This window comes from Ictidomys tridecemlineatus, chromosome 14, assembly GCF_052094955.1.
Source record: "Ictidomys tridecemlineatus isolate mIctTri1 chromosome 14, mIctTri1.hap1, whole genome shotgun sequence".
NCBI classification, from domain to species: domain Eukaryota; kingdom Metazoa; phylum Chordata; class Mammalia; order Rodentia; family Sciuridae; genus Ictidomys; species Ictidomys tridecemlineatus.
In genome coordinates this window covers 63,466,363-63,480,978 of record NC_135490.1, presented here as the reverse complement: position 1 = coordinate 63,480,978, position 14,616 = coordinate 63,466,363, and the positions used below count along the sequence as shown (strand labels likewise).

Below are 14,616 nucleotides of genomic sequence, written 5' to 3'. Positions count from 1 at the left end.
CTCAAGCGGTAGCTTGCTCGCCTGGCATGCATGCGGCCCGGGTTCAATCCTCAGCACCACATACAAACAAAGATGCTGTATCTGCCGAAAACTAAAAAATAAATAAATAAATATTTAAAAATTCTCTCTCTCTTAAAAAAAAAAGTTTAAAAAAAAAGATTTAATCTTAGGGAAATCTATTACTATAATACCTCTTATAAACCATTGTTATTACAACAGACATCAAAATAGCAGCTGATAAAATGAGAAGCATTTCAATATTTTTAGTTTTCTCAAACATAAAATGAAATAATACTTTGTTGGCAAAACAAAACCTATCTTCCAACATCATGATTTGTAATGAAATAATAGAGGCATTTCTATGAAAAGCACCATTGAAAATAAATCGTTATTATCTTATATGGCTCTGGAAATTCTGGTTCATGCAATGAGGTATAAAACAGAAGACAGTCCTAAATATTGAAAGAGATTTAGAAGTATTACCTCAGAAAAATATTAAAGATCTAAAGGAATCAACTAAAAACTTACTAGAAATTTTTCTCTTTCTAGAAAATAAACATCTTTATGAACACTGCTCTTTTGTGAGGTTAGAAAAAAAGATAATTTTTAATGTGTGTATGAAATCTTTGTTTGATTTATCAGAATACACTTTCAATTTTATACCTTTTTTCTGCTAAATAGCACAGCATGGTAATCTTTCTAAATAAGGACCAATCTTTTTTAAAAATTGTTGGGAACTATTTTAAATGTTATTAGGTTACCAACTATACAAGATCAGAATGTTTAAATACACTAATGAAATAAAAAACAATATGAGAACAAACATACATTGATACAGGGAAATCTCAACAGTTACCTTTACTAAAAAATACACAGGCTTGAACAGAATTGTACTTAGAGAAATACATTGCCTCCAATTATTTCAGTCAATTTTTAAATAGAAAATATATGTATGTTATTAAAAGTACAAAAAGGACAGAAGATTCTACAATGCAAATTCATACCTCATCTGTCCTCTAGCTGCCTAGTAATCTTGAAAAAAGATTTAGAAAATACTTTTTTCATGCATCCATAAATATTTTAGAGCAGATATTTACCACCAGTTTCTCTATTGCTTTAAAAGGAGAGTTTCTTTCCCAAAATTGATATACAGTACATAGCTGAAGCAGTAAATAAGATCATAGAAATAAGAGAAAATGTGCTAATAATTCCCAAATTTACTTTAAAGAACAGAAAAATTTCAAGTTTTTCACAGAAAAGGATGTTCTGATTAATAGTGTTTGCCTTGTGAAGTAAAAGGAACCAAACTGGAAAGAATACACTGATAAAGTGCTTAGAAGAGGAGGGCAAGACTATATTTTTATATATATTTATGGTAAAAAGAAACAACAAATTAAGATCACATTTACAACAGATATAACTAACTAACAGGTTGTCTTTATATATGAGACAACCCAATCAAAAAACCAGAAGACATGAATATAAGCCTCTCAGAATGGACCTAATAAAACATGAAAAAAAAATGCTCAAGCAGGGAAATACAAACCATTTTCAGGATGCAAAGAATTTAAAAGACTCATGTTGACAAGAATCTAGGGGGAAATAAGACACCCTCATATTCAGATGATGGAAGGTAAATTGTTAATGTCTCACTGAAAAGTAAAATGGCAATCTCTATCAAAATTTTACATGTACACAATGATTAATCTTAAAAAAGAATACTTGACATCTATCCAACAGAAGTATTTATAAAAGCAGATTAGATTAAATGCAGAAAAACATTCAGCACTAAATTGTAAACAATATAAATCTCCATAATATCATTAAATAATTGCTATATCTAAAATGGAATATGGAATAAAGTAGATTTTCCTGACATGAAAGGCCTTTACCCTGTACCACTGAGTAAACACATTTCAGAATATTAAAGTCTAATCTATTTCTATTTTTTTAAAGTGTGTGGAAGTGGTAGAGAGTATAAATATTTCTAAATGCCCAGAGAGGGTGAGGACTGCACAGGTACACAACACAGTGATTACCCTAGAAAATGAGTTTGAAAAGGGGAAAACAAGTGGGACATCATCAGAGTGTCTTTGTTTTTTGTTTTAATACAATATTTTAAAATTTTTTAATAATTAAAATATGATGTTCCAATTGTTTAATGTTTACCAAAGGAAGAAAGAATTTATATTGGGGCATAGAATAAAATCTAGTTATATTCAGATGCATAAAGCTAAATGTCACTGAAAAGGGCTGGGAAAAAATCTATTAGACAAAGTACAGTAAGAATATCAATTAAAGTAAATTTTAAGACAAAACATTAAAATATAACAAAGAAGCACTATAAATTAATAAAAGTTATAACCCACAACTAAATTATGATAATCAAGAAACTCTACCTCAGATATAGCATTTAGCACTCCTAGTATAAAAAAAATCTGTAACTATAAGAGAAAATGAAAACAGAAGTGACTCAGTGACTTTAGTATTCCTTTCTATAAATCTTTAACACTTTAAGAACAATAAATAAGAATGTGATAGATGTGAATATATAATTATCAAACACTACATGTTATAAGCAATAATACACTCATTTCAAATGCACTCAGAATATTCATCAAAAAATGAACCTAGAGTCAACCCATTAACCCTGTATCTCATTCCAAGCCCAAGCAAATGCCTGATGCCTTTAAAAGCCATAAAAATATGCCCAATTTTCAAAACCAAGAGTCAGTATATTTTCATAAAAATTTGCCTTTGCTTAAGCTAACATTTTGGGTGGGGGGAATGCATGCTTTGATGGTTATGATTTTCAAACCAGGTAACCAGCACTTTGCTGTACTACTCCTAACAAAGTTGACACAACACTTGCAACATCACTTCTTTTTTTGTTGTTATTTTGTTTTGGTTTTGGTGCTGGGGATTGAACCCAGGGCCTTGTGCATGCAAGAAAGCACTCTACCAACTGAGCTATCTCCCCAGTCCATAACATCACTTCGAAAGAATGTGGTACCAGTTGTTCTCTGCTTTTTCATTTAATATTAAAATATAAATATATGTGTGTGTATATATATACACATATACACACACTATTAAAAAACATAAATATGCCACTTTTTTATCCATTCATCTATTGAAGGGGATCTAGGTTAGTTCCATAGTTTAGCGATTGTGAATTGTGCTGCTATAAACATTGATGTGGCTATGTCCCTGTAGTATGCTATTTTTAAGTCCTTTGGTTACAGGCCAAGGAGAGGGATAGCTAGGTCAAATGGTGGTTCCATTCCCAATTTTCCAAGAAATCTCCATACTGCTTTCCATATCGGCTGTACCAATTTGCAGTCCCACCAGCAGTGTATGAGTGTACCTTTTTCCCCACATAAGGAGGCTGATTCATATTGGGGTAGGGAGGGGGAGCATGGGAGGAATAGACAAACTCTAGATAGGGCAGAGGGGAAGAGGGGGGCATGGGGATAGAAATGATGGTGGAATGTAATGGACATTATAATCCAAACTATATGTATGAAGACATGAATTGGTGTGAATATACTTTGTATACAACCAGATATGAAAAAATGTACTCTATATGTGTAATATGAATTGTAATGCATTTCACTGTCATATATAAATTTAAAAATTAATCAAAAAGAGAAAATGCAACAAAACATATATATAATATATAATATAATATAATATATATGGTTAAAAAACAAATACTGATAGAGGGTTTATGGCAGAAACAACTCCCTGACCCACTCTTATGTAATCTGTCAGTCAAAGAGTCCAGAGGCAACTGCTATTTCTTGTGATAATTACCTCTCTATTTTAAATTGATATTTTTTTTGATTTGTCTATTTTAGACATCATCAACTTACATCTTTTATGATAAATAAGAATTCAGCTTTCTTACACAAACCCCAATGTTCCTCCTCTACCTTCTCAAAGTAAGTACTGTTTAATATTTACATCCTTAATACTGGGATATAACTGGGTCAATACATAACACCTCTCTATTCATTGAGTAAGTTCAGAACCAGGGGAAAGACCTAGCTATCCCTCTCCTTGGCCTGTAACCAAAGACTAAGAACAGGCAATTAAAGGATCATCTTTCTACCAACATAACATTTAACATGATGTAAGTACCCAGCAAGAATAGGCTCCCTAGTACTGCACCCAGAATTCAACCTATCTGCCCAGTCACAGGTTGCTCTGGAGAACTAAGGCCTCCCCGCAACAGAAACAGAGTCTTCCTTGCTAAGTGTACTGCATGGTTGAGAGAGCAGACCAAATGCACCCTCTGCAGGCAGGCAGATCTGAAAGGGGGTGGAGATTGGTGGGGGTTCTTGAGCCACCTGTGCCCAGTGTCTTCTCCTGAACTCACCAATTGGATCAACCACTTTGTCTCCCTTGGAGAGACATGAAGGAGTATCAGACTGAGGCCAGGAATGTTATTTTCATGGAAGTTCTACCACAAGGAAACATAAAAAGTTTAAGTAGAAACACTGTAGATTTCAAAGCTAAGTACTATATTCCACTCCTCATACAGCCTTGTTTTTGATAATAAGTAAAGACTACCTTTCTTCTCAAAAATTGCCCTTTGTTGTAACCTCAGTATCTTCCTTTCAAACAATTTACCATGTCATTTTCTTTTCAAACTTCCCTTTCTCTAGAAACCTCCCTACAGGGTGATTTTGCTCCAATCTGAATTGATTGCTCTCCTGCCCCTGTACACCACTGTTGTATCTTGAAATTTCTCTCTAACATTATTCAGTTTCCTGGACTATAATTTTTTCTCTTCCTGTTTTACTTTCTCATTTGCTGGAACATTACTTCAGAAAGTGCCTAAGAAAGAATAAATAAAAGATAAATGTTCTGAGTATTTAAATGTGTGAAATATTTTTATTTTGTCCTCTAACATGATTAATAATTTAACTGTATACAAAATTCTAAGTTGAGAACCTTTCAGAAACATAAAAATATTTCTCCCCTATCTTCCAGAACTCAGTTCTAACCACCTTTCTTTACCTATGATCTATTTTTTATTTGTCCTTGTTTCTGACTCTGGATGTTTTTAGGATTATTCCAATACTCTGGAATTTCACAATTGTCCACTTCACCTCTGTGTTCTTTATCTCTAAATTAGAGATTTAAATTAATTGAATTTCAAATTCTTAATTTATTTTCTCAGAATTTCACCTTTTTTTCACACTTTCCATCTCTAACTTTTTGTGCAAGAATTGTCCAACTTCATGCAACAATCCTCTTAAAGCCAGTTACAGGTGTATAAAAGACAACTGTGTACTATAGAAAGAACATGGGAGACAAGCATCTCCCAGTACAACAAAAATAGTATCTTCTGATGTCCTTCCTAAAATAGACAACTATCTATTGCTGCTTCATTGACAAGATATGAGAAGTAAGCTGAGGAGCCAGCCTCTCCCTTGTAGACCAAGTCTTCAGTTCCATGCTTCATTCCACTCAGCTATAACCAGTACTTCCAAATCATAAATCTGTCAGTTTAGTCAAGCTAAAAGGCAGTGTTCTTGTGCACATCCTCTCTGTTTACATTTTAAGTTGTATGTTCACTACTGTTGAAATATTCTCCATCCTCTGGGTTTTTCAAATGTTCTTAAAATCTTTACTTATTATTGAGATCTCCTCAATTTCATGCTTTCAAGTTTAGCCCTCATTTATTCATTTATCTTTTGGGCAGGCTTGGCAGAGAAGATAAATTGTGATCTACCTATTTTTGCAGATTTTCTTCCAGTTCATATTTTTACTCTGAACTTTATTTATTTATAATAACTGATTGTGAGTTAATTTTATGTGTCAACTTGAGTAGGTCATGAGGTACCTAGATATTCAGTCAAACATTATTCTGTATGTTTCTGCAAGGGACTTTGGATAATTTTCTAAAAATTCTTTTAGTTGTAGTTAGACATAATACCTCTATTTTATTTATTTGTTTTTATATGGTGCTGAGGATAGAACCCAATGAATGCTTGCATGTGCTAGGCTCTACCGTTGAGCCACAACCCCAGCCCTGATTTTGGACAAATTTAACATTTAAATCAACAAACTGAGTAAAACAGCTACTATGGGTGGACCTCATCCAATCCGCTGAAGACCTGAATAGAACCAAAATGCTGGTATCCCCAAATAATAGGAAATTCCTGTGAAATTATTATACATACCACATTTTCTTTATCCATGAATCTATTAAAGGGCACTAAGGTTGGTTCCATAGCTTGGCTCTTGTGAATTGAGTTGCTATAAACATTGATGTGGCTACATCACTGTAGTATACTGACTTTAAGCCTTCTGGGTATATACCAACAAGTGGGATAGCTGGGTCAAATGGTAGTTCCATTGCAAGTTTTCTGAGGAATCTCCAAACTGCTTTCCAGAGTGATTGTATCAACTTGCAGTCCCACCAGCAATGTATGAGTGTACCTTTTTCCCCACATCCTTGCCAACATTTATTGTTACTTGCATTCTTGATAATTGCCATTCTGACTAGAGTGAGATGGAATCTCAGTGTAGTTTTAATTCATATTTCTCTAATTGCTAGAGATGTTGTCATCAGTTCCCTTCTAAGCAGAGGGCTACGTAGCCACTGTGTATTCTGCACAGGTCCTAGGGTTACACTGCCTACTTCCCATATCACAACTGGCCTTTCAAGCTGTGCCTTGCAGCCCTTTTCTAGGATCTCTGGATTTTTCATTGCAAGAACAATCCTACCTATTCTGAGGGTGCTGGGAAGATGTGAGATCTGTCTTCCCCCACTACAAGGATAAGGTGTGTGTGCACAGAAGGAAATAAAGCCAAGAGAGAAGCACGGATGGAAGAGGTAGAAAGACCCAGAGGAACGTTATCTGAAATTCTCAATCCAAAAGCTCTTTTTCTGATCCTGTGGTTGAAACAATAAATTTCCTTTTATGCTTTAATCTAGTCTTAGCTGCATTTTTGTGAGATTTAAGAGTACTATCGATGACCACAGAGTAAAATTTTATGTATTCAAAAAAATCATCTAATCTTCCTTCAGAAGTACAAAAATACATTCACTAGGAAAAGAATATAGGAATATATCTATAACCAAACAGTGTCCACTTCAGGAATATAAGATTATAATTTAAAAATTAAAACTATATAAGTTAAACAAATTTTAGATATATATGTCTTATAGAATGTAAAAGTAATGTTAGAAAATTCATTGATATAATCCAGCATACATCAATAGATCAGAGAAAAATCCTGATTATTTCACTAGCTATCAAAAAATTCTTATAAAATTTTAAATCTATTCTTTTATTTTTTTCATTCTTACTAATTAGGATGAAAAAGATATTCCATTTAAATAATAAATGCTTTCTGCCTTAAGGCACCAAAGTCACATATAATCTTGGAAACTTAAGTACATTTTCAGTTAAGTCAGGGACACCATCATAATAATTATTTAAAATTATCTAAAAATTCTATCATTGCAGTTCAATGAGAAAAAAATAATTGAAACTGTAAATATCTGGAAGGAAAGAGCTTTTTTTTTTTTTCATTTACAGATGATTACTGTTTAACCTAGAAAATGCTAATGTAATCAACAACAAAAATACCTGACACTAAGTACATGGCTGCTAACAAAATAAATATATACAAATGAATGTTTCTTGGAATAGCAATAATAACAAGTCAAAAATATTAAACAAAATAACTTTTCTTAAAAGTGAAAACTGATAAGAAAATGAATAAATCAGAAAACCAATGGGAGGAAGGGAGCCTAGTCCTAAAAGGGAAATGAAAACATCAAGTATGTAGGAATAAAACCTAATGAAAAAAATGAATGGACTTTATGACTAAATCTTTAAAAGAAGACCCCCCAAAATGGAGAGACATACCATGTTCTTCTATGGGAGACTCAATTATGTAAGATGTCACTTTTCCCCATAACAAATGCATAAATTTAATGTCATCCCAACCAAAATTCCAAAGCACCTTTTTTATTTTTTGCACCTTGATAAAATGATCTCAAGTTCATCTGAAATGATAAATAGATGAAAATATCCAAGAAACTATGAGAAAAGAATGAGGAGCAACTGTACTATTTTGCATATTAAAATTCTTATAAAACTACTCAAAGTAAAACAAGGTGGCCTGCACACATGAGTAGTCAGACAAACGAAAGAACATGATGTATAAAATAGAAACTGAACCCAAATAAACTAAAAATGTAATAAGTAATTCAAACAGCATTCCAAATTTAAAAAGAGATTAGAATCAAGGTTGTTAAGGTAAATGATAAACCATTCGGGAAAAAAAAACTTGGAATAGCATTAATTTCTCTATGAATAAATGAAAAAGAATCCATGTCAACCTCAAACAAAAATGAAAGAGACAAGTATTAAAATAACAAAACAGTTTAGAAAACACAAGAGAATAAAAACCTTACAATATACTGAGAAAAGTCTATCAAAATATTAAAATAGGTAAATAAAGTTGGAAACCATATAGTAGATTTAAGAAAATAAAAATTTAAACATGGCAAAAAGTTCTAAAATAAAAAGAAGCCAGCAGTAAACTGGAGGGATATATGTATATATCATTACATTTTACATAGTTAAATTTCTTCAAAATTATTAAGAAGCCAATTTTTAAGTAGTTGAAGAATATTAGCAGGCAAATCACAAAAGTATAAATACATTTATACAAATGAAAAAATTCAGCATCACCAATAAGAAGAAAGAGTAAAAGAAAAGAAAATCATCATTGAAAGCTTTAAAATAATAACTGCTAACCTTGACTAAGGGATGGAAAATTTAAAACGAACGCTTATAACATAATTGAATGGAAGATAATAAAAACTTTTCCAAATAGAAATGTGGCAAAACCATATCTAAAACCTTAAAAGTGTGCATACCATTATAGCAGTTTAACTTAGAAAACAATCAAGAATGTTTTCAAGTTTTTATTTCTAAAGCTGTAGCATTATTTATAATAGCTACAGCAGGCAAGTTTATAGCAAGGGTAGGCACAAAACCATGTGAGTCTTTTTCTAAGAAGTGAAAAACAGAATTGGAAATAGAAACAGTAGAAACTGAGGTAATCAGAGGGTCCACCCATCTGTCTTTATAATAAGCTACATAATTAGATAGCTATGTTCTCTCAATCACACTCCCTCCACCTCACCTTTCCCCTCAAGCTACACTCCTCCATGTGAGTTGGTTTCTTCATCTCATTTAACATTCCTACTCCCTCCTCTCTATTATTATGGCTGAAGCTTGCCACAGCCCTTCTAGCCCAAGTCCTACTTCATGACATCTCTCAAAAAATTCTTCCAGTGTCTGCCCTACCCTTAACTTTCTTAATAACATTCTTTTAAAGGAATTTGGCACAGGTCATCTTCTCATATAGACACACTGGCACTAAGTCATGAGCTGGATAACTGGGCTCATAAAACCCAAACAGTAGAGTCAGCGTATCAAGGAACATGAGCAGGGCAAGCACTATGACATTTCTGGTACGGAGGCACATGTCACTCACACATACATACACTCCCATTCTGGAAATCACCTAAGTGTCCCAATAATAGAAAAATGGCTAATAAATAATAGCATATCAATAGACAGAGAAAATATGCACAGTATATTGCCAAGTTAAAAATATTAGTTATATGACCCCAGTGAAGAAATACAAATAGTAAAATTATAGATGTTCTCAATTTTCTTCTTGGTGGCTTTGGATTTTGTAACATTTCTACAATAAATATAGATTTCTTTTATAACCATAAAAGAGCAGGCACTTACTTTGTATAATAGTTTTTACTTTGTATAATAGTTTTTTTAAATATTTTATTTTATAAACAGAAAATATTTTGATTACCTTTCCAGTATCACATTTTGTGCCTTCATTCACCATCCCTGGATCTGGAACATCTGATCCTAACTGGAAATCCACGCCCCAACATTTGGTGCCTCGACTAGGTGTTTGAATAATGGCAGGCACAATTCCAAATACAGGCATCTCTTGTACATTCTCACACTGAAGCTTTCCACACAAAGCATTTCTACAAAGTAAGAAAAAAAAAAGGAAACATAAAATGCATCCACTGTACAAACAAAAGATAAATTACATATTTGTCTGAAGCCAGAATTTGCTATTTGGCTGAAGGAAATCTCAACAGAGGAAGTGTATAAGAGCAAGAGATGAAAAGCAACTATCTTTTAAAAAGGAAGAGAAGAGATAAATGGAAGCTAAGATGCAAATTATTAGGGTAACAAATGATGCTAACACTCCTTTTCCCACTCCTAATCCCTCTTCAGTGCCTATTCTAGTGTTCAAAAGAGTCTAACTAGTAAGGATGTTTACAAAATGTGACACAGTGAGGGAGGAAACTCTAAAAAAAGGACTCCACCCCTCTTTGGCTGGCTGACTCCTAACTTCTTTTTTAAAAATATTTATTTTTTAGTTTTGGTGGACACATTAACAATTTTATTTTTTATGTGGTGCTGAGAATCGAACCCAGTGCCTCATGCATGCTAGGCAAGCACTCTACCACTTGAGCCATATCCCCAGCCCTGACTCCTAGCTTCTTAAAGATTCAATCCCTAATTTACTAACTTATTAATTTATTGACTTGATATTCAAAATCTATGAAGTTTTCCCTGGCTACCATTCACATTTAAAGGTTGTATAAGATAAATGTCCTTCCTATATACATTATATCCTGCATATTTCTAATATCAACTTTTATGACCCAGCATTGAAATTTCCTATTTTAACTGTCATTTGACCTAAGCACCTAACCTATTCTTGAATCTTTTCCATGATATTATTGCCAAGTCATCATAGGACATTTTTTTCCAATACTTCTAACTCACAACCTCCTGCAACTTCCTCCATTTGAGCTATTATGCACATTCTTTTACTCACTAAGTGAAAAATCTTTCTCTTACTATCCCTTCTCCATTGATTCCAGACCTTTCATAGGAGACCACACAAATAATCTTCTTCTTTCAGGAGGTAGCTAATTGTGGACAATAGCTCCCAAATGCTTACTGCACAAGGGAAATATCCTACTGTTACTTTTCATGTAACAGGAACAAGGAAGTTCCCTTCTAATATGTTTCAGTTTGCCTCACTGCCTTTTTTTTTTTTTTTTTTTTTTGAGACAGGTCTCACTAAGTTGATTAGGGTCTCACTAAGTTTCTGAGGGTGGCTCTAAACCTCCAATCCTCCTGCTTCAGCTTCTCCAGCTGCTGGGATTATAGGTATGCACCATAGTACCCGCCTGTCTTACTGCCTCTTGAAGCATGATACTCAGAATGGAACTTCATTTTTAGCTTGACAAGCAAAGAAAATGAAGCGCTCTTTTATTTTATTCCAGATACTACATTTCCATTAAGCCTAAGATTATAGCAGCTTTTCCAGAATTTTTATTCCATTATTGATTCCCTTGAATTTATCAAAAAGACTCCTATTTAATTTTTGTCATATGCTGCTATTCCCTATCTTCCCTCTGTTCTGCAATAAGAATTAATGATTTTGTCCCAACTTTACATTTATTCTATGTTGACATTCATTTGCTAGATTACCAGAGTAAAGTGCTTAAACTCTGTCCCTCAGTTTCTTCATCTAAAAGAAGGAAATAAATAATAATGTCTATATTACATAGTTGGGAGATTAGGTATGAAACCTCTAAAATGATACATAGCATAAAGTGGATCTCAGTTAACATCTTCTGAAGCCTGGGAAAATTCACATTGCTGAGATACATTCATTATTTCATATGCAATCTTGGTGACATATTAAAGTATAAAAGGAAAATACTCTTAACATAAAAAAAACTGTTACATATCATTTAAAAAATCATTTGAACAGAAAAAACTTCATAAAGATACAGGCAGTTCACAAAATAAAAAACACAAACATCCCCAAAAAAGACAAAAAGATGTTTTTATTAACTATAATATCACAACCTCAATAAAATAATTGCTTCAGTTAAGGATCATCCATGGGGTGAAACGGTGGTGGGGCAGTGGATATTCATATTGCACAAAAGCATCATTCCACATATTACCTGTTGGCTGCAATGGAAAATCCTAACTTTATGATAGCAAGATCTGGTCACTGTTGCTTAGTATCACCAATTGTAAGACAGCCCATATTATGTGCCTTCTTAACATAATGATCACTTATGAAGTATTTTTAACAGATGTATTTAACCCAAATCTAAGACTTTAGATTTCAATTCTCATTTAAAGAAAATTCAGTGAACAGATAAAAGTCAAGCAACACTGAAAGAAAATTATCAAACAAATCCAAAACATGGGCTTATTGGCCCAGCCATTTCCACAGGTCAATGCCGTTGGAAAGAAAAAAAATTACAATGAAGGGGAATATTTTAGATTGAAAGTGACTTAAATGACATGACAACTAAATGCAACAGATGATCCTTGATTTGAGTCCTGGTATGGAAAAATTGTCAGTGTGAAACACAATTTGAGGAAGACTAGGGAAATATGAACATCAACTAGGTATCAGATATTTAAAAGCTGATCATTTTGCTAGAGGTGATACAGTATTGTGAATTGCCTTAAAGAACAGCAGTGGGTGTAGTTCAGTGGTAGAGAATATGCTTAGCATGCATAAGGCCCCGGGTTCAACCTTCAGCACCAAAACTATAGTAATTTAAAATAAATGAAATAATGAAAAGTTCAAAAGGATGATATTATCTATATACTGGAAAAAAAAAAGAGAAAAATAGCTCTTTCAGTCAAGGTGTTGCACATGGTTTATATATTTCTAAATATGAACCACATGTTTAGAATAGCAATGTTTATGTTCAATATGAAACATGTGGTTCGTGTTTAGAAATATATGAACACATGAAAAGGAAAAAAAATACTTCAAGGAAATATCTGGATGATAGAACCATATGTGATTATTCTTTAGATTTTTTTAGATTTTATATACATATTTTCTATGATGAGATTATAATAAAGATCATGATGAGGAGGAGGAGGAAGAGGAGGAGCACTACAATGACCACGTACTGCCCTTATCACTAATATTCAACACTCATTTAGTCTTCAAAACAACACTTAGATGGCTGGGGTTATGGCTCAGTGGTAGAGCACTTGCCTAGCACATGTGAGGCCCTGGGTTTGATCCTCAGCACCACATAAAAATAAATAAATTAAAGGTATTGTGCCCAACTACAACTAAATAAATATTTTTTTAAAAAACACTTGGTATTTCCAACATTATCCCCATTTTATAGGGAAAAAAAATGAAGAATGAAAGGGAGGTGAATTGTTTAAAGTCTCTGAGATGTTAAGAAGTTGAACCAGGATTCAAACTCAAAGGGTCTAACTTCAAATGTGTATTCAGAATAACTATAGTACCATTATATTACTATTATAAAATTTTTCTCAAATTAGCTACTCAGTAATTTATAAGTTTGACAAGTATAGCTTCCATATTTTCAATGAGAGTCATAAAAATAAGAAACCAAACTAGGCTATAAAGAAGAATATGATATGTCTACCAAGTTCTCTCCAAGTTTGCATGAATCCACTTATCCCTAAACACTAATCTTTTTTTTTTTTAAGATAGAGAGAGAGAGAAGAATTTTTTTAATATTTATTTTTCAGTTTTCGGTGGACACAACATCTTTATTTTACTTTTATGTGATGCTGAGGATCGAACCCAGCACCCTGTGCATGCCAGGTGATCGCATTACCGCTTGAGCCATATCCCCAGCCCTAAACACTAATCTTTATCCCTTTATACTAATTCTTTACCCACATTAATCTGTACCTTCATTCATTAGTTAATTCAACAAACCTTATTAGGCACTGTGTTCCAGGCATTATGTTAAACACTAATGATAAAATGTGTCATCTAAACTTACAGTTTAGTGAGGATGAGTGATAAGCAAGTAGTCACAGAACTAAAATGGTGGCAAATATTACAAAAGAATATTCCAGAGATCATGATGTAAGTTTGGTAAATAGTAAAAGGATTAACTCATCAAGAAGACATAATCCTCAAAGTGCATGCACTCAATAACAAATTCACACCACACACAATAAAAATTTAAAAACTACAAAGAAAACAGACAAATTCATAATCATAACATGAATCTAGCATGCCTCTCTCAGAAACTGAAGGAGCAAACAGATAAAAAAAAAACAAACCTCCCAAAAGACATGGAAATTTCAACTATTGATTAATTTGATATTAACAGAATAATGAATCTGGAAACCCTGCAGAATACTCTGTTTTTTAATTGCACATGGTACATTCACCCAAATAAACCACATATACAGGGCAACAATGCATATCTCAATAAATTCCAAAGAGCTGAAATCATATACGGTATGTCCTGAATGGGATTAAATTAGAAATCAAAATCAAGAAGATAATCAGAATATTACCAATTGTTTAGAAATTAAGTAACACATTTCAACCTACACGTCAAAGGAAAAATCACAATGCAAATTAGAAAATATTTTGAACAGTAATGAAAATACAACACATCAAATTCTATGCAAAAGAGATATATAGCATTAAGAATATGTGTAAGTATGATATTTGACCCTGTTAAGAAACTGGAGGAAG

The 14,616-nt window shown here is 32.8% G+C and overlaps 1 protein-coding gene across 1 annotated transcript in view; it reads right to left on the bottom strand.

The window, feature by feature from the left end:
- The window catches only part of Adam9 (ADAM metallopeptidase domain 9), an 87,009-nt gene that overhangs the window by 14,764 nt on the left and 57,629 nt on the right, over nt 1-14,616 (bottom strand). Inside the window, exon 16 of the mRNA XM_005338403.5 lies at nt 9,874-10,057. Coding sequence (XP_005338460.1) covers nt 9,874-10,057 — 184 coding nt within the window. The remainder of the gene's footprint in view (nt 1-9,873; nt 10,058-14,616) is intronic.